Source organism: Elephas maximus, chromosome 20 (genome assembly GCF_024166365.1).
Source record: "Elephas maximus indicus isolate mEleMax1 chromosome 20, mEleMax1 primary haplotype, whole genome shotgun sequence".
NCBI lineage: Eukaryota > Metazoa > Chordata > Mammalia > Proboscidea > Elephantidae > Elephas > Elephas maximus.
In genome coordinates, this window is record NC_064838.1 from 63,187,036 (window position 1) to 63,211,278 (window position 24,243).

The 24,243-nt window shown below is 51.9% G+C and overlaps 2 protein-coding genes across 5 annotated transcripts in view; both read right to left on the reverse strand.

The window, feature by feature from the left end:
- FAM107A (family with sequence similarity 107 member A) overlaps nt 1–13,758 on the reverse strand; it is a 65,899-nt gene extending 52,141 nt beyond the window's left edge. For both annotated transcript variants that reach the window (XM_049862658.1, XM_049862657.1), the window contains exon 1: nt 13,410–13,758. In XM_049862658.1, coding sequence (XP_049718615.1) covers nt 13,410–13,433 — 24 coding nt within the window. In that variant the 5' untranslated portion in view covers nt 13,434–13,758. The remainder of the gene's footprint in view (nt 1–13,409) is intronic.
- A 7,168-nt stretch (nt 13,759–20,926) lies between these two features.
- FAM3D (FAM3 metabolism regulating signaling molecule D) overlaps nt 20,927–24,243 on the reverse strand; it is a 43,611-nt gene continuing 40,294 nt past the window's right edge. For all 3 annotated transcript variants that reach the window (XM_049863162.1, XM_049863161.1, XM_049863163.1), the window contains exon 10: nt 20,927–21,362. In XM_049863162.1, the coding sequence (XP_049719119.1) occupies nt 21,273–21,362 (90 nt within the window). In that variant the 3' untranslated portion in view covers nt 20,927–21,272. The remainder of the gene's footprint in view (nt 21,363–24,243) is intronic.

Below are 24,243 nucleotides of genomic sequence, written 5' to 3' on the forward strand. Positions count from 1 at the left end.
TCCTTATAAAACTGCCTGGGTCTAACTGTTTCTTTGTTGGAAGATCAACTCATGATTCAGATTCTCCAAATGTTATTATCTACTCAGGTTTTCCATCTCCTTGAGCCAATTTTGTTCACTGATATTTTCTAGATACTTCTAGAAAGTTCTAAATTTTACCAGCATGAGGTCAGCCATGTCATTCTCTATTATCTTTTGTTTTCTACTATATTATTTGTTTTCTAAAGAAGAAATTTCTCTTGTTTTTGCTTTTATTTTTATTTTCTCATTACTTCTACACTCTTTGGATTGATTCTGTTATTCTTTTACTAACGTCTTAACTTTGACATTTAGCTCATTAAATTTCAGCCTTCTTTTCTAATATATGCATTTAAGGCTATGCATTGCTCCTTAACGGCATCCCACAAGTTTCAATCTATAGTGTTTTCATTATCATTCAGGTCTGATAATTTTCTTAGTAACTTCCTAGGTCGACCTAGAAATGTTTTATATTTTCCAGACTTAGTTTAGTTCGTCTGCTATTACCCTTTTTAACTATATTGTTAACATACATTATGGTGTGTATGTGATTGATTCTTTGGTATCTGGATTTGTTTTGTAACCTAGAATGTGGTCACTGTTTAAATGTTTCATGCATGCTTGAAAAAATACATATATTCTTTCATTTTTGGTTAAAGACTTCTAAATGCAGCCATTAAATCAAGCCTGTTGTTTTTAAAAAAATAAAGCAAAAACCACACTGAGGTACCACTAGATGCCCACCGGTGTTGCGAAAATTAAAAAGGTTGAAAAATAGAAAATGTTGGTAAGGATGTGGACGAACTGAGCACTTATACACAGCTGTCGGGAGTGCCATTTGCTATGACTGATATGGTGAACGGTGCGGCTGTACCTAGTAAAGGTGAGAATGTACCCTCAGAAATTCTGGGGACAGCCCAATGTCCATTAACAGTAGTGTGGATGGTGACCAAGAATCTGAATAGGAACAATATTCAGCCTTGAAAATAACTTACACGCAAAAACAGATACACCAACAACATGGATGGATCTTAGGAACATAACCTTAAATGAGAAAAGCAAACCTGTAGAAGACACAGTATGATCCCATTTATGTAAAGTTGAAAAGCGTGAGAATCTAACCAATATAGAACTTAGGGATTCTATGACATTATGTGGGAAGCCTGGTGGTCTAGTGGTTAAGAGCTATGGCTGCTAACTAAAAGGCCGGCAGTTCGAATCCACCAGGTGCTCCTTGGAAACTGTATGGGGAAGTTCTATTCTGTTCTATAGGGTCGCTGCGAGTTGGAATTGACTAGACGGCAATGGGTTTGGCTCTTTTTTTGTTTTGTTTTATTGACATTGTCCTAAACAGTTAACATGCATGGCTGTTAACCCAAATTTGGAGGTTTGAGTCCACCCAGAGGCTCCTTGGAAGAAAAGGCCTAGCGCTGTACTTCCAAAAAATCAGCCATTGCAAGCCTTAGAGCACAGTTCTATTCCGACACACACGGGGTCGCCGTGAGTCGTAGTTGACTCAGCGGCAACCGGTTGAGGGTAGAGCTCGACCTCTGAGAGGGGAGAAAGGGAGGGATGTGTCCGAGTCCAGGGTCTTCCCAGGCAATAGTCAGGGGATTTTTCTTAAACTGAGTGGTTGGGTACATGGGTGTTTGTTGTCTTGTGCTTCTTTATATCTTATATACACTTATGTTTTCTAAATATTCTTTTGTAGCTACTTAATATTTAATTAAAATAATTAAAAACTATTAGCAAATACGATAAGAAAAGACTAACGTTTTACCCACCCTAAAATCGTCTCTGAGGAAGGACATGAGACACCAAGAAAGGGCCGTTCTGTTCTGTGGCTCTCCCCAGGAAAGCCTGCATCCATTTATTTGAAAGGACCCAAGTGGGGACTTTGGAAGAAAGAAAGCAACTAACCTCAGACGTGACCTCACTTGGCCTGCTGGGGACAAGGGCTGAGGCTGGGGTTCTCTGGAAAGTCCTGCCTGAAAGAGCCACAGGGCTTTAGGATTAAGAGTGTGTGCTTCCTGGGCATGGGGGCTTGTAAAAAGTGGAAGGTTGGGGCTCCAGAGCAGGCCCAGGTTGGGGCCACCCTGGCACAGGGGGCTGAGGTGGGGAGGACCACCAGCCAGCTCACTCCTCGCAGTGAGGTGAGCTCCAAAAGCACGAATGCATCACCCCCCCTCCCCCAGCTGCAGGTTCAAGAGTTTCTTCTGGACCATTTAATGGAGCTTGATTTGTTTCAAGCCCCCCAAACTGCTGGTTGGCAGAAACTTCATCTCTGTCACTTTGAGGTCTTCCTTTCTCTCTCTTTGTTCCAGGGCTGTTGCGGGTGGGGGACTTATAAGGGTGGGGGACTAAGACATCAGGAAGAGGGCAGCTGGTCCTTGGGGGGCATCTCCACATTGGCCTTCAACCGTAGTCATGGCTGTTGTTAGATGCCATCTAGTCGATCCTGACAAATGGTGACCCCATGTGTACAGAGTAGAACTGCTCCATGGGGTTATCAAGACTGTGACCTTTTGGAAGCAGGTTGCCAGGCTTGTGTTCTGAGGTGCCACTGGATGGGTTCGAATCACCAACCTTTTGGCTAGTAGTCAAGTGCTTAACTATTTGTGCCAAGATAGTATAATCTGAGTGTACAATTTTTTGGTAGCTGCTGGTGAAGGCCTTTGAGGAAGAGTGTCTTTTTTATTTCTGTGCAGTCAGCCCCTGTGACCTGTACCATGGCTTCCTGAACCAACTGTGACTGCCCAGTGGCCTGGGGCTGGGCTGGGCTATCCCTGTACCCCTGGCCTGAAACAGTGTCTGGCTCAGAGTGGATGCTCAGGAAACATCTGTGGAATCAAAGAGTGAGTTCTTTCTGCAGTAGCTGGGATTCATTCATTCATTCACTCGTCCCTTCTACAAGTCGTACCTGTACCAGGCTGTGAGGTACCAGAGCAAGTGACAGCAATGCCCCTGCCCTCACAGAGCTGACATACTGCTTGGAAAAAAACCACTATAAAACAATTCAAACACCAAAGAAGGTCATTTCAGACTGCTAAGGACCTGCAGGTCTAAGGGCCAAGGTGGGGCATACTCGCTACAGAGACCGGGGAAAACTTCCCTTTGGGCTGAGGCCTGAAGGAGCCAGTCATGGGAAGAGTTGTGGACAAGTGTGCCAGGTGGGGGAACAGTTGTGGCAAAGGCTCTCAAGTGGAAAAGAGCTTCATGTGTGGAGAAGCACGTGGTGTCAGAGTGGCTGGGGCAGAGGGAGTGACAGAGAGCATCGCAGGAGGAGGGGTCCAGCCAGATCACACCGGCCTTGTGGATGTGGACTTTGTTGTAACTGCTGTTGAAGACCTTTTTTTATCCAGGAGAACAGAGGATCAGATTCCATATCAGGATAGCTTGCCCTGGCTCTACCCTGTGGGAGCCAACTGCAGATGGACAGGAGCTACAGTGATCTCAAGGCCTCTGGGGAGCAGCTGGCCAGGGACTGGTGGGTTTTGGCCAGAGTAACACATAACTTGAGGTGCCTCAGAAAAGAGTTCACTGAGTCCAGAGGTGCAGTGGGGCCAGGGTCACCTCATAGCACCTGCTGGTAATCACAGAGTCAACAAGGGCCTTCTGGTCCTGGTGACAAGTTTTTCTATAAGCAGTTGCCATGTATACAAACAGTTAACGCACTCAAAAGGTTGGAGGTTTGAGTTCACCCAGAGGCACCTCAAAAGAAAGGCCTAGCCATCTACTTCCAAAAACTTAGCCATTGAAAACCCTATGGGCCACAATAGTCCGAACCACAACCGATCACAGGTATGGATCAGTATCGAGCAGCGTTTCGTTCCGTTGTGCACAGAGTCGCAATGAGTCGGGGGCTGGCTTGACAACACATAACCACAACATCACCCCAAAATGACCCCAAAGGGTTCCCAAGAGCTGAGGTGGAAGGAGAAAAAACCCTCCATGGTCCCTCAATACAGCAGCAAAAGCCCAGTTTCTGGCAGGTTCTGGGTGTGACATTTGCAGTGAGACACCCCACGCCTCATCCTGAGCTTCCTTAGGACCAAGATGTCACTGAGACCAAGCCAGATTCCTCCCCTTTCCTGGGCTTCCTCTTAGATTTTAGACGACAAAAGAAAAGCTCCAGCTCCTCCCCCTCTTCCCTCTTCCCTCTGCCCGGGCCCTGAGATCCGATCTCCCCCTTAAACAAAGCCCCTTGTTCATTTAGGGGACACGATGTGCTGAAAGCAGATCTCCAGGACTCCGGAGGGAGCTGGTTTCTGGGCTTCTGCCCACACTAAAGCCAGCTTTTGATTTGGTCCATCCTGCCCCACCTCCAAACCCTTTCAAGACGGAAATTAAATTCTTCTGAATATTGAGGCTCCCTTTCAGCTGCTCTCAGCGGGACTAGAAGCACCAAGGGCTCTTAACTCTCCCCAGCAAGCCCCAGGCCCCTTGTCATTGAGTAGCAACCCTATAGGACAGCGTAGAACTGCCCTATAAGGTTTCCAAGGAGTGCCTGGTGGATTCCAACTGTTGAACTTTTTGGTTGGCAGCCACAGGTCTTAACCTCTGTGAAGATTTACTCTAGTTTGAAATTAACAGTTTCAATCCTGACGTTCAAAAAACAACTTAGGAAGCACCTGGACTGTGGGTCTGGATGTACCCGGTCAGGTTCCGCTCTGGCACTTGCTGGCTGTGTGATCATGGACAGGTAACTCAACCTCTCTGAGTTTGGGTTTTTGCCTTGGTGAAATGGAGGCATTAATACCTCCTTGGCAGGGCTCGTGGTGAGGATTTGAGGGCAAAGAGTGGGAGCTCAATTATCAGAAAGCATTTTTATTTTCAGGAAGCATACATTTTACAGATGAGAAGGATGGAGGCCTAAGAGGAATCGGGGCTCCATAGGCTTCTGAACCACTGTGGGGCCGTTTCAGTCCAGCTCAAGGGTACAGGGCCAAGGCTGGGCTGTGCTGGGCAAGTCCTCTGCAAGAGCTTGGCTTTCGGGGCACTTGGGAGGAACCTGAAGGCCACCTTGCATTTGCAGGTGTGATCTCCTCCGACCTCCTCACAGCTGTGAAATCGGGAAAGCAAACCTGACTGGGCTGCTGAGAGGGGCTGACGGTGTCCTGAATGAGGCCCTGGCACTGCACCTGGGCAGTCAGGTGTTTGGGGGATGGTCGTTCCCAGCCCCCCTTCTCTGCTGCCTTATTTTACCCCTAAGCCAGGGGCTAACATGCAGCTGTGCACCCTGAATCGACAGGGGAGGAACCTGGGAGCCCAGGGACAGAGTCTGTCTTGCCCAAGTTCTCTCAGGGCCTCTGAGGCAGACATTTTTCATATTTGTAGACAGGGAAGATTGGCCTGAGAGGAGGTGGATGAAAGCAGAAAAAAGAACTAAAATGATTTCCTTTTGTCTACTGTCCAGGAAAGGGGATTTGCCCCCAGTGGCCTGAGGAAGGAGGGAAGGCAGCCATCTCATCTCCTTTTTCTCTCTAAAACACCAAACCTGTTGTTGTCAGGTTGATTTCAACTCATAGCCACCCTACAGGACAGAGTAGCACTGCCCCATAGGGTTTCCAAGGAGCAGCTGGTAGATTTGAACTGCCCATCTTTTTGGTTAGCAGCTCGAGGCTTAACCACTGTGCCACCAGGGCTCGTTTCCTCTCTGGAGGCAATAAAATATCAGGGGGCAAAAAAGAGGCCCAGGTGGGCACCTAAAGGGCTTGGGGAGAACAGCGGCCCAGGTTGGGAGGATGGGCTTGGGGCTTCCTCAGTCTGCTCCCAGGTGACTTTCTCTTTGTTTCTCTTACCTCCAGTGTCTTTCTCTGTCTTGGTCTCTCTCAGCTCTGTTTTGAACGATTGACCAAAGGAAAGGAGAATCTGAGGCAGAGACACAGGTTTTTTTTTTTTCTTGGAGCGGGGTAGGTGTGTGCTGTGGTGCAGTAGGTGGAGGGCTAGGCGTGTGCTGTGGTGGCCTAGCTGGAGGGCTAGGTGTGTGCTGTGGTGGGCTAGGTGGAGGGGTAGGTGTGTGCCGTGGTGGGTAGGTGGTGGGGTAGGTGGAGGGGTAGGCGTGTGCCATGGTGGGTAGGTGGTGGGGTAGGTGTTTGCTGTGGTGGGGTAGGTGGAGGTCTAGGTGTGTGCTGTGGTGGGGTAGGTGGAGGGTAGGTGTGTGCCGTGGTGGGTAGGTGGTGGGGTAGGTGGGTGGGTCGTGGGGAGTTAAGGTGACGCTTGAACTAATCTCATGGCAGAACCAGGAATTGGGAGGCCCCGCTAGGCTGTTGAGAAGTATCTGGAAAACCAAGAGATTCAGTTCCTGACATGTGCCACGGCCTTTCACCTCCAGGCCTTAGCAGAGGCTGTTGGCCTGCCTGGAGCCCTCCCTCCTCCCTCTCCTCATTAACCCTTACCATTCTTCAGGCCTGACCATCCCTCGTGTTCTGTGCCCCCTTCTGTGCCAGGTCCTCCAAACTCCCCTCATCACACACCCAGTGCCCTGCCCTGTCATTGCTGATGATACATTTCTCTCCCGCTGGGCAGGACCCGAGTCCTGTTCACTGTTCTGTGGCCATCGGCTGGGACCCCAGTACCCAGAAGGTGCTGGGTCAACATCTGACTGAAGAACAACCAGTGAGGGGTTTACAGTTAGCCAGGAAGGTGTGCGGGAGAAAGTATGTGTGGGTGTGTGGGTGGGTGGAAGGTAGGAAACGTGGAAATTGGGTGTGTGTGGCTCCTAGCAGGCAGGGGCCGGTCCCCTGGGAGATGGCGGCTAACCCAAAGCCTGGAGGGGCCCCCAAGATTCTGTATGGCAGCAAACTTAGCTCCTTCCATGAGCTTGGCCTTCACACCCTACCTCGCAGTTAGTTCCATGGAGTATCAGCCTCCCTCTCTCCCTCTGTCTCTTCCTTCCTCAATTTACTGAGCAACTATTATATGGAGCCCTGGTGGCACAGTGGTTAAGAGCTAAGACTGCTAACTAAAAGGTCGGCAGTTCAAATCCACCAGTTGCTCCTTGGAAACCCTTTGGGGCAGTTCTACCCTATCCTCTACGGTCACGGAACGACTTGGTGGCCATGAGTTTTTTGGTATGTGCTAAACGTTGGGGCCCAGTGGTGAGCAACAATCAAACACAACGGTGGTCAGCGTGGTGGAGAAACCAGAGAGCTCTGAGAGTTTGATGGGACTTGCCCCAGTTGGGGGGAAGCTGGGAGAGCCACGGTGTTCCTGAGGGAGCTGCTGCTGTTGTTAGCTGCCGTTGAGTCGCTGTTCCCTGACTCACGGTGACCCCATGCACAGTGGGCTAAAACTGCCCTGTCTGGCGCCACACCCGTGACTGGCTGCGGATCAGACTGTGGCGATCCACGGCGTTTTTAGTGGCTGATTTTTGGAAGCAGATCACCAGGTCTTTCTTCCTGGCCTCTTAGTCCGGGAGCTCCGCTGAAACCTGTTCAGCATCACACAAGCCTCCACTGACGGATGAGGGGTGGCTTCTCATGAGGTGCATTGGCTGGGAATCGAACCTGGGTCTTTCACACAGAAGGCGAGAATTCCACCACTGAACCACTACTGCCCTCTGAGGGAGCTCTGTCCCCTTCTCATCTCTCCAGCCCCTCCCCAGTTACCCCAGATAATCCCACAGGTTTGTAAAACCTGGGGGCCTAGTTATATAAATGCAGCTCTGGGACAAGCTGGGGTGGGGGGTGAAAGGGGGCCGCCTCCATATCTACATCCTTTGTCCTGTACAGACATTTATTTGGGATCCACCTAGGGAAGGCTTCCTGGAAGAAGTGTCGGCTGAGCCGGTGTCACCATCCTTCCTTCCTGCCTCCCTGCCTTCCTTCCTCTTTCGCTCTCTCCTCCTCTCAAGCTGGGCTCCCAGCCACAAGGATGGGCAGGGGGAGGTTATTGCAGGGCTGCAAGTGAAGACACTGTGAAGTTACAAAGCAGCGTTCCTTCCTCTGGGCAGATCCAGCCAGCACCTGGGCGTCTGGCTTGGCTGGCTTTCCACCCCACTTACCCATCCACCGGTTGCCTTTGTGCAGTGCCCACCTGCACGTCTGTATGAGGCAGCCCTGGGAGTCAACCCCCAAACCCAGCTTGGGGGAGGCCAAGGGCAGAGAATGAAAGCCCCACTGGGAGACTCGGAAGACAGGCCATACCCTTTCCCTGCCTCCAAAGGTCACCTTGCCTGCCTTCAGTGCCGCTTTCAGCTGCTGCCAGTCCACTCCCCCCACTCCTCCCCACCCCTGCATCGCTGGGCCTCCCCGAGGAGGAAATTGTACCTCTAACTTTTCCAAGGGTTTTTAGCCAGGCTATTCTGAGGGTGAGGGGTTTGGGGTGGGGAGGACAGCTCACGATCCGCTGAAACCAGGGTGGACACATTCAGGCCTTTAACATCCGGGGGTGAATGGGGAGCTGGAACTGAAGGACGAAGTCCAGGGTTTGCAAAGTCATGCTTACAGTCCCAGCCTGTGCACGTGAATCTAATCCCACAGCCCGCGGGGACAGGGCCTTCCATGTACCGATGTCCCCTCGGCTGGCACGAAGGCCCCAGGCTGGCTTCATGGGTGTGGACCTGTGCAGGTGCACATGGCCCTGGGCTCAGAAGGGCCCCCTGCTTAGTTTAATGCTCTGCTGTTGCCATTAAGATTCTTAGTCTTTCAACAAAGGGGCCTGCATTTCAGTTTTGCAGCCGGTCTTTCAAAGGACAGAGTGGCAAGGTCAGTGCCCTGAATTTCATCTCTGGGCTCCAGCTGGAAGGCCCAGAAAGCGCCCTCCCCCATCAGAGAATCGGAATTTGTGGTTTGAGAGGGGCAGGAGTCCCTGGGTGGTGCAAATGTTAATGCGCTCACCTGCTAACTGAAAGATTGGCTGTTCAAGCCCACACAGGCACCTCGAAAGAAAGGCCCGGTGATCTAAAAAAAAAAACTACCTTCCAAAAAATCAGCCACTACAAACCCTAAGCAGTCTAGTTCTACTCTGACACACGTGGGGTCACCCGGAGCCTGAACCTATTCAATGGAAACGGTTTATTTTAGCGGGGGCGGGTAGGGAGGAGGGGGAACGAGTTAGTGCCAGAGCCTCAGCTACCCCAGGCTTCCTCTACCCTGGACCAGGCACTTTCCAAGGAGTCCCAGCCTGGCAGAATGGGCCTCAGTTTCCTCATCTGTATAATGGGGGTTGTAAGTGGTGGGAGTGGCCCTGGTGGTGCAGTGGTTAAGTCTTTGGGTGCTAACCGAAAGGTTGGCAATTCGAATCTACCAGCTGCTCCCTGGAAACCCTATGGGGCAGTTCTACCCTGTCCTATAGGGTTGCTATGAGTCAGAATCGACTCAAGGGCAACAGGTTTGGTTTTTTTCAGGTGGTGGGGAGGAGCTGAAATAATGACGTAATGGGCCTGGCCTGTGACACGGCAGATGTCAGTGCACTTCCTTGCTGGTCACCTCTGTAAAATGGGGGTGTACACGCCCGTCCACGGGGCATCTGTGGGGATCATATGAGAATGAGTAGGTGGCATGCCTAGCTCAGTGTCACGCAGGCTGGGCCTCAGGGCCTGCACTGAGGCCAGACAAGTGATGGGGAGGTGGGGGCAGACCAGCTCCCTGTGCTGCTCGTCCTGCAGTGGATATGGCCGCCTTTCCCTGTTGGGCTGGGTGGGGGCTGGGGGTAAAACATGCAGAAGCACCCGCACAGTGTGTGGGGGGGCGGCCACCAGGGCGGCACTCGATGCCAGATCTCGCTCTCTCCTCGTCCTCCCCCTCACCTTCCCTAGCACCTTGGGATGGAATACCTGCCAGGCCTGCAGTGGAGCCCCACCCACACATGGTCAGGGACACTTAGAAGGGCAGGGGGCGCAGGCGGGCCTGGAGCTCAGAGGCACTGGGCTGTGGACAGGAGTTGGGGGGCATCCCAGGTGGCGACTGGTGTGAGCCGAGGACCTGGGGCTCAGGGAACAGAGGCTCTGACTCTGGGAGCTGGGGGCATTCTCTCCCTCACTTCCTATGGGCTCCCCACAAAATTCTCCACTTGTCCTTGTAAGACCCTTGAGCCCTGAGGAATGAGGGCTTGGCCCCAGGTCCCCTCAGGGAACGGCAGTGGCTGCCTGTGGCGGTGGGCCGAGTGGGGGTGACGGTGGGCAGGTGGTGAGGGCCTCCTAATGAGGTGCCCATGCACTGTCGAGCCGGCACCCTCCACGGGCCAGGCAGGCACCCCGGGTGCCAGGCAGGCTCATCCATCATCAGAGGGGATAATTGTTCCCGGAGGTGGGCGGGCTCAGCCAGACGTGTGCCTTTCCAGAACAAACACTCCTCAGGCCATTTATCAAATTTAGCCACATCTCCCTTATTCCTCCCTCCCCCTTCTACTTCAGTCAAGGAAACTTTCTTTTAATGAAGATGGATGCAAAGCAATGAATATCTTGGCAAACATAAGCAGGCTCACAATTCAGGACTCGTTCGGGGAAGTGAAAACCCCGGATGGTGCTGAGTTTGAAGAAATGTGTCAGAGAATGCTGAGGGTCCAAGCCTTCAGGGAGTTTTGGCATGGACGTGGGGACACGGCTGCCCGCCCCCATGAAGCTCTCTTACTGTCCCCTCCCCTGCTGCAGCTAGAGCTCATCCTATAACACTCACTTGAGCAGTCACCCCGTCCCACTGTCCCACACTCTGCTCCCAGTTGCCATTATTTTGCTTGGTGTCAGTCTCTGCCCAGCATAGGGCCTGGCACAGGGCAGCAGCTACCCAATTAATGGGCTCGGCCCCGCACTTCATGCTGCTGGGGAAAGGGGCCTACTGCTTTCCTTTGAGCTTCTGGAGTCCGCTATAGGAATCGCCAGGGTTTGTGGAAATGCCCTTGGCAATTCCCTTCCCCTCTCTGGGCCTCAGTCTCCCCAGCTGTAAAATGGGGAGAGGGTTGGACCACATCAACAAGGGTTTTTCAGAGCTGTTATTTTATGACCGTGATTAACTTGTGATTGTGGGAGGGGGCTCTGGAAGCCCCTGAAGACAATGGGGTGTCCATTACGGAACAGGCCAGAGGGGGATTTAATGGATGGGCCCTGGGCATTGTGTCCCACGTAGCCAGGCCTGTCACAGACTGCACAGAGGCCAGTGGGCTCTTGCCTCCAGAAAGAGAGAGGGGGCAGGCATGTGGGGAGGGGTCTGCAGATGGGGAGCACCAAAGGGGCCCAGCCCGGGGATGCTCAGAGCCCTTGCTCCAGGCTGGCTCTGTCGCTGGCCACTGGGGGAAGTCATGTTTGCTGGACCTTAGCTTTCTCATCTGTCCATTGGGCATGATAACGATGCCCTTGTGTGAGGCTCCGAGGTGGGTGCAGGTGTGAGAGGATCACACACAGGGAGAGAGAACACTGACTGAGCATCTCCTGTGCCCTGAGGCTCACGCACTGCCTCACTTAGGTTGTACAGCAGCAGTCTGAGGTGGATTATCGTCTTGTTTATTGAGGCAGACTGTGAAGCTCAGCAAGGTGTGCTGACTTGTCCAAGGCCACGGAGAGATCATGGAGGAATTGGCTCAGGCCCATCTGACTCTAACGCCCGTGTTCCCAAACGTGATTTTCCCTGAAGGCAGGGAAAGAGATGGCACATGGCTTTCAATCTAAGTGCTAATTCTGACTGACTGGTGAAGGAGGCTTGGAATGGTGTGTTGAGAAGGATTCTGAGGTTGTGCCTGGGTTTGGTGGGAAGGAATGTAGGAATAGATTTGTGATGTCTGCCATGGGTGAGGGCATAGGGAGTAGTAGTACTTGTGCTGGGTCTGTGTCAGATACTGTGTACTGACTGCTGGTCCTTAAGCCCCAGTGAGCCACACTGACCCCTGCAGGGAGCAGTGAGCATTGCAGGGAAAGTGACAGCTCCAGAATATCAAGCTTTTGGGGTAATACTGTGAGAACATGATGAGGGGAAACAGGAACATGCAGGCTTGACTGTGAGCATAAAACTAAGGAAGTGGGAAGCAGAGGCCAGTGCTGGGGGACCCTTGGGGTTTATCTAGCCAACACCTTCATTTTACAGATGGGGAAACTGAGGCCCAGAGAGCTTCCTCTATGGAATCCATGATAGGTTTTACTTGAAATTTGAAGAATATGGGGTGTCTGAGTTAGTGGAAAGTTTGGAGTCAAGGAGAATGGGGTAAAAAATCCCACCCTTTCCCCCCATGACCCTGGCCGTGAAATCACTTTTTGCCCCAGAGCCTCAATTCTCTCATCTTTAAAACGGGCTTAGAAGATTAGAGCCTGCTGTGTATTGGGGGCTCTCTGGGTGTCAGCCAGTATGCCAAGTACTTTGTGGGCATCACCTCACTGACCCTTCCACGAGGGGGGCACCAGCCCCACTTTACAGAGGTGAAGCTGAGTTCCAGAGGAGCTAAGTTCCTTGCCACAGTAGCTAGGTAGTCTAGCCAGGACCCAGGCAGCCTGATCCTTCTGCTGGACTCACTGTGCCTGACCCAAAGTGAAGCCTGAGTGAGCGTGAACCAGACTCCCTGGAGAGCTGGTGAATAAATGCAGATTCCTGGGCCCTGCCCCAAACTCTGATCCAGGAGGTCTGGGGTGAGTCCCGAGAAAGTGGCCATTTAACAAGCTCCCTCCCATCGTTCCTCGCCTCACAGTGTTGTTGCAGGGGGCCCACAGGTCATATTCTCAGAAAAACTGCAGCTGTGCCCTCTACAGAGCCCCAACAGAGAGCCTGGCCTTAGAAGGTTGCAGACGATTGTATGAATATAATTCTAATAATAATAGAGCAAAGCAGATATATAGCCCACTATGTGCCAGGCACGGTTTTAAGCACTTTTAATATTTTAAAAATTAATTAAGATGAACATGTTTTACTTTATACTAAATAATAATTTAATACATATTTAATTTCATATTTTGATTCATTTAATCCTCACACCAACCCTCTGAGGTAGGTACCATTATTGTTCCCATTTTACAGATGGGGAAATCAAGTTGCAGAAAGCTTAGGTAACTTGCCCATGACCCTACATTTGGTAATAGCTGGTTACTCGAGCCAACTTAATTATAATTACCATTATTTTTTATCTTTTCCTTGCATCTATCTATACCGATGCTCCTGTAGGGTCTGTGCGGGGGGGGGGGGGTCCCGGGGGAGCCTGTATTCGGGGTTTAGGGGAGTAGGCAGTGCGTGTGTTAAGACCAGGGAGCCTGAGGTTGGGCAGCACCCAGGTCTATTCCACAGGTGGGGAGATCAGCAACCGGCTTTGCCCTGAGCTCCGACCTGATTTCCAGGTGCAAATCTCGCCTGTGAGCTGGGGAGGGAGGCTGGTGGGCAGTGCCCGGCTGAGGTGGGTGAGTGTGAGCGCCCACCTGGCAGGCCCAGTCCCCCTCCCTGCATCCAGGACTCCAATGGGACCCTTGGGGCTCCTACCTTCTTCCCCTGGGCTGCTCCCATGGCACGAGGTGGGCACCAGGCCTGGGCGGGGGGCAAGACGGGGCTCCTCCTTCAGCCGTGGATCTCAGGAGCCAGGCCCAAGAGGCTCCTTGGGCCAGGGCCCCTTGTCGTCTTGCGGCTCATTCTCCTCAGCACAAAGGCGGCTTTCACAGCTGCTCCTAAGCCCGAGTGCCTCAGAAAGGCTTAGGGCGATTGATCCTGACAGTGGGGGCTGGTGTCCCCAGGCAGTTCACCTCCCAGAGCCCTACCACTCTCAGGGAGGGAAACTGAGGCAGCCGGGGCAAGGGACAGCACAGCAACCCTCTCCCCAAGCAGCCTGCAGCTCAGGCGTGGCGGATGACCTCTGGCTGGGCTGAAGGCAGGACTTGGCCTTCGTGCCAGGCTGGCACTGCTCAGTAGACAGGGCCCAAACAATGGAGGTTGCGTGCCGGCGGCCGGGGTGCGGGCTTGGGTGGGCTTGCTTGAGGTTGTAAATCTCCAGCCGGACTGCCTCATTAATAACAGATCCTTGAAGACACTCGGAGTCCAGCGCTCTCCCGGGGCAGAAAGTCTGACAGCAGAATCCTCCATTCAATGGGGCAGCGGGCCAGGCAGGGAGGGCTGGAGGGAGGCTGGCCTGGGATCAGGCCAGAAAAATATCTGGAGGCCAGATTCCAGGCCTTGGACCAAGTTCTTAAAGTCCCCCAGGCAGCCACCCGTCTCCTCACTGGCTACCCCTTGATGCCAGCATGGGGACAGAGATTAAGGCTGGCATCCTCCTCAGGCTTGAATTCTAGCTCTGCCTCTGACAACCATGTGACCTTGGGGACATGATTTGACCTCTCTGGGCCTCACCTTCCTCTCTGTGTGCGTGTGGTGAGGTAACCATTCACAGGGCACAGGGCTGTTCCCAGAGCGGCAAGGCAGAAGGTGTGTACAGCTGGAGTTGCTGTTTTATTAAGGCATGAATCAGATCATGTCACTTGCTGTCTTAGAACTGGCTGCTAGCTTCCTTTCATCAATAGGAAGGAATCCCCCATGGTCCACAAGGCCTGACCATCAGCCTTGGGGGCCTCCTGGACCTCAATTCCCAGACCGCTCCTCCCTGACAATTTCCGGACCATGTAAATATATAAAAATATAAAAGTCCCTTGAAATCAGGTAGTCAAGAGCATTCAAGAGGGAACAACTCGTCGCCGCCAAGTCGATTCCGACTCATAGTGACCCTACAGGACAGAACTGCCCCATAGGGTTTCCAAGGAGCGGCTGGTGGATTCGACCTGCTGACCTTTTGGTTAGTGGCTGAGCTCCAAACCACCATGCCACCAGGGCTCCACAACAAGGCAACCCTCAATTTTCTGAAGACTTTTACATTTTAAAAGAGGAGGAAGCATACCTGGAAGTTCAAAGTTGTAGGCTGTACCTCCAGGGAAAGGAGAGGAAACCCTTTTTTCACATTAGTAGGAAAATACCTGTCAGCAGCAGTTGATAAAGTGAGTTGGAGAGCTGGATGTCCTTCTTGAGACGGGCTAGGGCAGAACACTTCGTGACAGGGTGCCCTGGTAGGGACGGGAAACCAGGAGAGAGGAGCACCAGATACCACGCAGTGCGGACCACATTAGCTCACACCCCAGACACAACAATCACTGCTCTCATTGCCAGGTGTGATCTACTGGTCTGTATTTAGCCCACGGAGAAAATCATTGACCCACAAATTCAAATTGTCATTGAATTTAAGTTACAAAGAACCTTAAGGAAATTGGGCCACATATAGATAAGGTTGCCTAGTTACCTAATTAGTGCAATAATTACACAATTAACATTCCTGTTCCAATAAGGGTTTGTTCTGTAGGATGGAATTGTTTAAGAAAATCACTGCTGGATTTTTACTGGATTTTACACTTTGGAAAAAGGGGCATAGGAGCTCTTTTCCCCACTCCAGGACCTTTGCACTTGCTATTCCCTCTGTCTGGAATGCTCCCCTTGTCCCCAGTCTTTTGATTTTTGCATGATTCTTTTCCTTTCATCCTTGAGGATCCACTACCGCCTCCTCAGAGAAGCTGACTGCCCCCCACCCCAGGCTCTCCGTTGATTATTTCTTTCACAGCACTTATCAGCAGCTGAACTTCTATTATTTCTGTTTACTGTCTGTCTCCTCCGCCTGGAATGTCGGCTCCACAAAAGCTGGAGCCTGATCTGTCTTGTTCTTCAGTTTATCTGCGGATGCAGAACAGTGCTCAGCACGTTGTAGTTGCTCAGTAAATACTGGTGGATTGAATGAAGAAATGATGGAAGAACAAATGAAGTGGTCTAAGGACGCAGCGTTTAATACACTCCAGACTCAACTCAGCCTGAGTCCTCGGTACGTGGCAGTATTGATACTGCTTTTATGGTTATTGCCGCTTTTCCTCCAACACCTATGGTCCCTCCAGCCAAGCAAACATGTGGCCTCCTCCTTCTGCCCCTTCTTCCAGCCCCAGCCCCCGTCTGAGACGCTCCTGCTCTTTTTCTCCCTGTTCCAGTCATAGCTTGGGTACTGCTTCTGACTTTCTGTAGTAAGGAGAAAGTCCACAGAATTTTAAAGGGCTAAATTGGCAGAGTCAGATGGAGCAGTAAATGTTCCCTAAGTCAACTCCCAGGATCTAGCTCCTTTGGCAACCCTCCCGTAATTATCCACCAGCTTGGCTCTGGGAGGAGGGAAAAGGAATTTTACACATTTATTAATTCTTCTCCATCTGCTTGGAGTCCTGCTGAAATGTGACTTATATTTGCACTGGAGTCTGGTTGGTGGAGCCCTCGGTTGGGTCATGGTCAGAAGTCCGGCTCTTGGGAGGGTGTGAGTCTGAAACGCAACATTCAGAGCACATGCCGTGGACAGGCTGCGCGAGGATGGAGGCCCGGAGCCTAGCACAGTGCCTGGAACCGAGCAGGTGCTTTAACACACACACCAAAACCAAACCCGCTGCTGTCGACTCAATTCTGACTCATAGTGACCCCACAGGACAGAGTAGAACTGCCCCATAGGGCTTCCAAAGAACAGCTGGTGGGTTTGAACTGCCAACCTTTTCATTAGCAGCCGAACTCTTAACCACTAGGGCTCTATGCATATACTGGCGATTTAGCAAAAGCCAGTTGGTGATGGAGGTCAAAGGTTCTAGATCAGTCTTTGCCCCAGTCTCTGTGTGACCCGGCCACGTCTCTTAGCCTCTCCCTCTACATCTGCAAAATAGGGATAAACACCTGCCTCATCTTGACCCACAAGGCTGCTAAAGGCTCAGAGGAAGCAAGACTTACAAAACATGGGAAGGTTTTTAAAAAACTAAAAAAATCCCCTGTACCCATCCCTCCATCTTGAAGCTGTGATGGCTGTTGTGGAGAACATCGACTCAGAGGTTCTGGGAAAACATCGGGTGTCTTTAGAGGTATCAGCAGGCGAAGGAGGAAGAGGAGAGAGGGAGCGTTCTGCTCAGTGTGGTTTTCTGGGTTAAGGGTACTTGAAGAGTCTGCTTCATTGTCATCGACACAGACTGGGATTCCAATCCTTATTGTGAGGCTCCTTAGCTATGTGACTTTGAACAAGCTACTTGGCCTCTTTGAGCCTCATTTTCCTGATGTGTGAAAATGGTCCCCACCCAATGGGGCCATAAAGATAAAATGAGGTAATCCACAGCTCTGAGCAGAGTGTCTGCAAACAGCAATTCTCCACAGAAGTTAGGTGCTGCTGCTACTATGTTAATGATAAACCAGAAAAACCAAACCCATTGCCGCCGAGTTATTTCAGACTCATAGTGACCCATAGTGACCCTATAGGACAAAGTAGAACTGCCCCATACAGTTTCTAAGGAGCGCCTGGTGGATTCAAACTGCCGACCTTTTGGTTAGCAGCCGTAGCACTTAACCCCTACGCCACCAGGGCTTCTGTGACCGATGACAAATCCACTGCCTTCTGGTAAGTCCCAGGTAACCAGTTCCATTAAGCTCAATATGGTTTCTCCAGAGGTGGGTAAGGGGGAAAAGTCTTACCACCCTACCCTTTCAATCTTAGGCTGCCACCTACTGTTGAGGATCAGAATTACAGCTTCTGGAAAGATCTTGGTGTGACTAAGCTGCAGACACCTCCCTCCTCACTACCCTCTCCTCACTCCCAGTGTGGGGGGTATATTGCTGGGGGTGAGGAGGGGCAGGGAGAGAGAAATACAAGTCCCAAATTCTGAGGCCATGATTATCTTGCAGAGATCTCCGAAGTCTTGTCCACCCCAACGATGGGAAAATCAGCCCCCAGGTCTTGTCCATTTTACTTCTTGAATATCCCTGGGACCCGTCGCCTTCCCATCTCCATGCCACCTTCTGGTCCTGGTCACCACCCTCCTTACCTGAAGATGCCGCAGCCTCCTCACTGGCCTCTCTGCCTCCATTCCCTTCAGCCACGTCACTCCCCAGCTTAAAACTTCTCCCCACAGCCCTGGGACAAAGTCCAAGCTCCTTTGCCTAGCTCACAGGGCTGTCAGCCCTGCCCACTCAGCCCTCTCTCCCTTCTAGCCCTCTCCAGCTTCCAGGCCTTGCACTCGCAGTTCCTTTGCCTGGTACACTTCTGCCTCACCACCTCTCAGGCTAACTCCTGTGTTCTCCAGGCTCACTGTGGATGCTGCTTCCTCCAGGTGACTTCCCTGATCCCCCAAGGCTGAGGATGGGGTCAGGCCACATTGCCTCTTTATCTGTGCGCCCCCTCCCCTCCTCTAACCGGATGACAAGCAGGGACTGTGTCTCGTTTAGTCAATTCAGTCAGCAGTTCGAAGCCACCACTCACTTCTTGGAAACCCTGTGGGGCAGTTCTACTCTGTCTTACAGGGTTGACTCGATGCCAGCGGGGTTTTTTTTTTTTTTGGTAGCCCTGTGGAGAGCACAAGGAGGAAGGAGAAGCTGCCAAGCAAAGGGACAATTCCAGGCAAAGTTCCAGCTTCTGCCTGACCCCACGGGGACACTGGAGTGTGGGTCATGCCTCAGGTCTAGGGGCTGGTTTTTCTCCACCCACCATTAGTGAGCCAGTAGCTAAGAGCTATCCTGGAGTTGACGTAAGCTCCTTGCACTTCGTGGTCATGGTTCTCTACAAGTAGCCCAAGTTTAGCTCTCTGAGAAGAGTGCAGGGCTAATGGGTAGAAGTGTGGGGCTGCCCTATAGAAGCAAAGGCTAGGAGAGGGCCCCAGCGGGGTGCCTGCCCAAGCTCCCCGGGTCTCTGTAAGAGCCTTCCCCCAGCTCTTTGATTCATCTAATTGACGTTTTCTCAGTCACTTATAAAGAGTAGTGCAATGCAGCTTCTAGAGAAGTTTCATCTGTCTTCTCTTCCAACCAGGTGGCCACTCTGTCCTTTTTAAATAGTGGCTACTGCCAAGAGTGCTCTGTCTAGCCCTGCCTCTGGCCCCAAGCTCATTTTACAAGTCTTTACTGGCTCTTTTTAATTACATAAGTTATTCTTCCTTGAGTCCCTGGGTGGTGCAAACAGTTAACGTGCTGGGCTGTTAACCAAAAGGTTGGAGGTTCGAGTCCACCCAGAGGCACCTTGGAAGAAAGTCCTGGAGATCTTCTTTTGAAAAATCAGCCATTGAAAGCCTTATGGAGCACAGTTCTACCCTGACACATGTGGGGTCACCATGAGTCGAAGCTGACTCCTTGGCAACCGGTTTCCTTATTCTAAAGGAAAAGTTCCAACAATACAAATATGTTTATAGTAAAAATGGAAATTTCCTGCCACCTCCGTTCCCAGAGTGGGTAGCTAGGGCAAGCATTATACTGACACGGGTGTCTGTGTAGGTGGGTATTTGGGGTTGCCAGGCAAACTCCCTTTTATCCTGGAAGGTGATTTAGGATAGTGGAGGAGGAAGAGGCTGTAGAACTGGCAGGGTAGCTGGCTAGGTGCCTTCTTCTGACTTCCGCAGCCAAGCCTGCATCCCATCAGGCTTTGGGCATTGATTTTGTCACCACTGCAACCACCCCTGGTCCAAGGTTCCCACATTCTGTCCTCCTCTCCATCCCAAGCCCTCTTGGCACGTTGAAGCCCTCTTCCTTGAGGCCTGGGATCTGAGAGCGCCATGCTGCTGGTGTGCACGGACTCCAGCTTCTGCTATCTCACAGCTCAGGGCATTTGGACCAGGGATGGGCCATCTTCTTGATGAGGCTCGCTGTCTCCCTGGTACACATTCCAGGGCCGATGCTTTCTGCTCCTACGACCCACTCCCGGGACTCTGTCTCCGACCTGGGTACTGGTCCCTTCTCAGAGACTCCAGGCAGGGTCTTTGTATCACATCCCTTGGCCTTATCAACTAAGCGTGCTCCTGTGGCCTTCCAGGAGTCAGTATCTGTGTCTCTTGGCGGCTGTTCCCTATGCAGCGAAGGTGAGGAATGCCGGAGAACTCACAACACCCCACCCCAGCCACCCTCAGCGAATGACTGATTGAAGTATTTATACCCCACCTCCCTCACCTGTTGGGTAAGGTCTCTCTGAGGCATATGTGCTCTACGCTGACCCCTAGAGCTTCCCTGTGGGACTAAGCTCCTGTCACCCACAGTGGTGATGGTAGTGGTGTTGCCATCGAGTTGATTCCGACTCATAGCGACCCCATGTGACAGAGTAGAACTGTCCTATAGGGTTTTCTAGGCTGTGATCTTTAAGTGAGCAGATCGCCAGGTCTTGCTCCCACGGAGTTGCTGGGTGAGTTTGAACCACTAACCTTCTGGTTAGCAGCCAAGCACTTAACTGTTGCCATTGTGCCCCCAGGACTCCTTGCTGCAGTGCCTGATGGATCGATAACCAAACCGGATGCCATCAGGTTGACTCGGACTCATGGCGATCCCATGTGTCAGAGCAGAACTGTGCCCCGTAGGTTTGCAATGGCTGATTTTTCAGAAATGGATTGTCAGGTCTTTCTTCCAAGGTGCCTCTGGGTGGACTTGAACTTCCAGCCTTTTGGTTAGCAGCCATGTGTGTTAAATGTTTGCACCACCCAGGGGCCCTGTTGGCTTAATAACACCCCCTTTATTGATTGCCTTCCCTTCCCTATCTCACTTCCCAGCTCCCCAGCCCATGTTTCCCGATGTCACCTCCCAAATAAACTACCTGCACTTGAAGCTTGTCTCAGCGTCTGCTCCTGGGGAGTCCAACCCAAGGTGGCCGAGATGCTTTCCTTCAAGCCTGCCTCACAGTTGGGCTTTCTCAGCTCTTCCCCCTTGCTCTACTCTCCAGCTTTGATTTTTGCCAACTTTCATTCAAACAGCAGGTCGTGACAATATCCTCCGGGCCCTACCCCCTGACTCCCTCTGTTCCTATACATCTGGTACATTGTGCTGGGGACCAGGGATTCTGTCACACCTCATCGAAATCACTATGAAACCGACAGCCTAACGATGGGCCTGAAGCTGTCATTGATCTGTCTAGCCTGCAACCCAAGTGAACTGAGTCTTAGACTAGTTCAATCCCAGGGAGAAACACTGCAACTTCAATGGTCAGAAAGTTCATTGAAAATCAGCACAAATAAAATTTAATGTTGGTCGAGTGTGGCCAGTCCGTCCTCGGGACGACAGTCAGCAGCCCTGACGGGAAGCACACCTGTTCTCTCAGTGGACGGCTGGTTATAGAAGGGCCCTCTGAGGCTGGTCACCTCCTGGGCAGGACATCTCAGCCCAGCAGCAGAGTTTTGTTTCCGCAGAGGGGGACGCTTGTTATGGTGTGTAGCAACCATCAACAGCCGCTCCCCTCTTCTCTTCCGCAGTCTGCTCGGCCAGTCTAGTCCACAGCCATCCCCGGCTCCGACTCCTAGGTCAGGCAGGAGTTTCTTCAGGCCCTGGGCCCAGGAGGAGTCAGAGGCCCTAATATACCTTCCGTGGCACACAGCCCTCCAGCTCTAACAGCTCCGGCCATCCCTCGTATTTGTTTGTTTTGGGGTCGTTCTTTAAGAACTAGAGAGGAAGGAGAGAGACACATCAGCACTGGGGGAGGCGGGTGAAGACGCACACCTGGTTTGCACTGTGCAGTAAAACCTAAATGCCTTCACCCACTTCATCCTTGCCATCACCCCACTGGGAAGGAGGTGTTGGATACTGCTATCCCATTTCACAGATGAGTAAACCGAGGCTTAGAGAGGGAATGCAACTTGTCCAAAGTCTCAGAGATGGGATGGGGAACCATGTGTGGAGGTTGGGGGTAGAAGAGGCTTGGACAGCTTTAGTCCCTCTCCCGCAGTCCTATACCGGCCTCTAAGACATCCCAAATAACAACAATAATAATGACAATCAAAAGAAGAATCCTGGTGATTTCTGAGTGCTTGCTCTGTGCCTAGCACTGTTCTAAGTGCCTTGTCTATTTAATCCTCACAACAGCCCTAGACATGCATGCTATTATCGGCCCATTCTACAGATGGGGAAAGAGAGGTACAGGGAGCCAAAGGCACTGCCTATTGCCCCACAGTTGGTATGTGGTGGAGCCACTGTGTAATAATAAATACATAAAAACACTAAAATCAGTTAAGACTGTGTTTAAATGCTTAAGCTGATGGTCCCACAGCTTTACTTGTAGAAGCAAAGAAGGCAATGCTAAAATCTACTATTGGAATAATAGTGGCTGACTCTTAAGAAGAAAAAAATACCTGGATTCTGCTTCTCTAAAACCTAGCTCCCACGTGTGGGAGCAAAGGGCACATTGGTTTTAATCACACCGAGGTCTCTGGTTCATTTCTGGGTGGTGGGTCCCTGTCGGGTGATCTCCTTAGTTGTGTATTTTTATTTGCTGTTGTGGCCCAGGGTTTATGGGTCTGGAAGCTCCACTTCAAGGAAGAACGGTGCTCGCTCCGGCAGTGTGGCCCCAAACCACTTCTACAAGGGTCCTACCCTCCTGCCTCACCCCCTAGACCTTCTAGAGCCCAACTGCCCCTGGCTGTGCCTTCTCCCCGGAGTGTACAAGCTGAGAGTGCTCCCGCTTTCTCCTTAGCACAGGCCACACAGTATTATTCCTTTTTTTTTTTCCCTTAAGGTATTTATAATTCCCTGAGTAAAAAAAGCAGCTGGTGTTGAGTCCATGACATCTTTGTAAACACATACAAACCAGGCCAAAATTGACAGAGCAAAAGTCCTTCCTCTCCAATCCGCGTCCCTCCTCCCTGGAGTTCAGCGGGACGGACCAGCCCTCCTCTGCCTTCCCTGCCTTCCCACAGCCTCCCTCACCCCCCAGCCCCTGTTGTCTGCTTCTGGCATCGGCCCCTCCCTGCCCCAGTGTGTTCCCAGGCTCAGCTGGAGATGCCATTTTGAAAGGATAAAGGCAGAAAGTCTGCGGAGGCCACAGGCCTGGAGTAGAAAGGCCTTAGCATGACCGAGTAGCTCTGAGCCCTGAGCAAGCTGGTTAACACCTCTCCAAGTCTCCGGTCCCTCAGCTGTAAAATGCAATGGGCATGGGCTGGATTGTGTTCCCACAACAAAGGAGCTGGGATCCTAACCCCACACCTGTGGATGTGATCCTGTTTGGAAGCAGGGTATTCTTTGTTACATTAATGAGACCAGTGTAGTTAATGTAGTTAATGAGACCAGTGTAGGGTGTGCCCCAGACCTCCTCACTTCCAGGTTATAAAAGGGGCGGATTGGACACAGACGCCCACACACTGGGAAAGACAGATGCCAGAGAGGATCCACCAGGAATCAGGGGGTGTTCTGGGTGGCTGCCAAAGTCCTGGAGGTGAACTTTTAGGTTCTAGAACTGTGAGAAAATAAATTTCTGTTCTATAAAGTCATCCACGTGTGATGTTTTTGTTATGGCAGCACTGGTGAACTAAGATGCGGGATAACAACCGCACCTGCTTCGTTGTGAGTGTGAAATAAACCCTGCACGTGGGACGCCGAGCCGTGCCTGCACAGAGCAAGCGCTTGCTGAGTGCCTGACTTCCTTATCCCCTGTCTGATGGTATCCCCCCCTGCTTAAGCACCCCTGGCTCCACACCGCCTTCAGGGCAGATCCGCTCTCCCCAGTGGTCCTGTGTGTCGGGAGCGTTGACCCTCAGCGCCTGTCCTGGGATCTGGACAGAGCTGGGGTGTTCTCACCTAAAGACCAGCCTGCTTCCTGCCTGGGACAGCCTGGCCAGTTCCCCAGTTTCAGAAGTGCTGCGGATGCACAGATGGGGGCTGCTGGACAAGGGGAGAAGGCACAGCGCTTCCCGGGGCCTCCGCCCTTGGCTGAGTCTCTCCTTCCTCCTATGGGTACCCCTCAAAATGCACATCTGGGCACCTTGAAGGCTCTCTCTGTCCAGGGCCCCCCAGGTAATGCCTGTGGGCCCCATACTAGGGGCCCTTCCTGGCTCCTTCCACTAGCCCAGGATGCTCCTCTGAGTCCCCTCTGGGCCATGAGCGCCCTCTCCACAGGGAGATTTAAGGGGCCTCAGAGCCCACCTGGTCCAAGCCCCCTCTCCCCCGTTACAGGTGGGGAGACTGAGGCCTAGAGGTAGAGGGGCTTGGCTGACAGCACAGCTGGGACCAGAGGCCGGGGTCCTGCCCCCTGCTGCGGCTCCCCCTCCCCCATCACGCAGGCTCCCTCACTGTGTTCCTTTCTTTTTGTTCCAAGCCTCACTTTTCTTCGTCCTTCTTTCCTCCTTTCCTTCCTCCCTTTTTAGGTTCTTATCTATACATAGGAAACCCCAGTGACACAGCGGTTAAGAGTTTGACTGCTAACCAAAAGGTTGGCAGTTCGAATCCACCAGGCGCTCCTCGGAAACCCTACGGGGCAGTTCTACTCTGTCCTATAGGGTCACTATGAGTTGTAATCGACTGGACGGCAGCAGGTTTGGTTTTCTGGTTTATC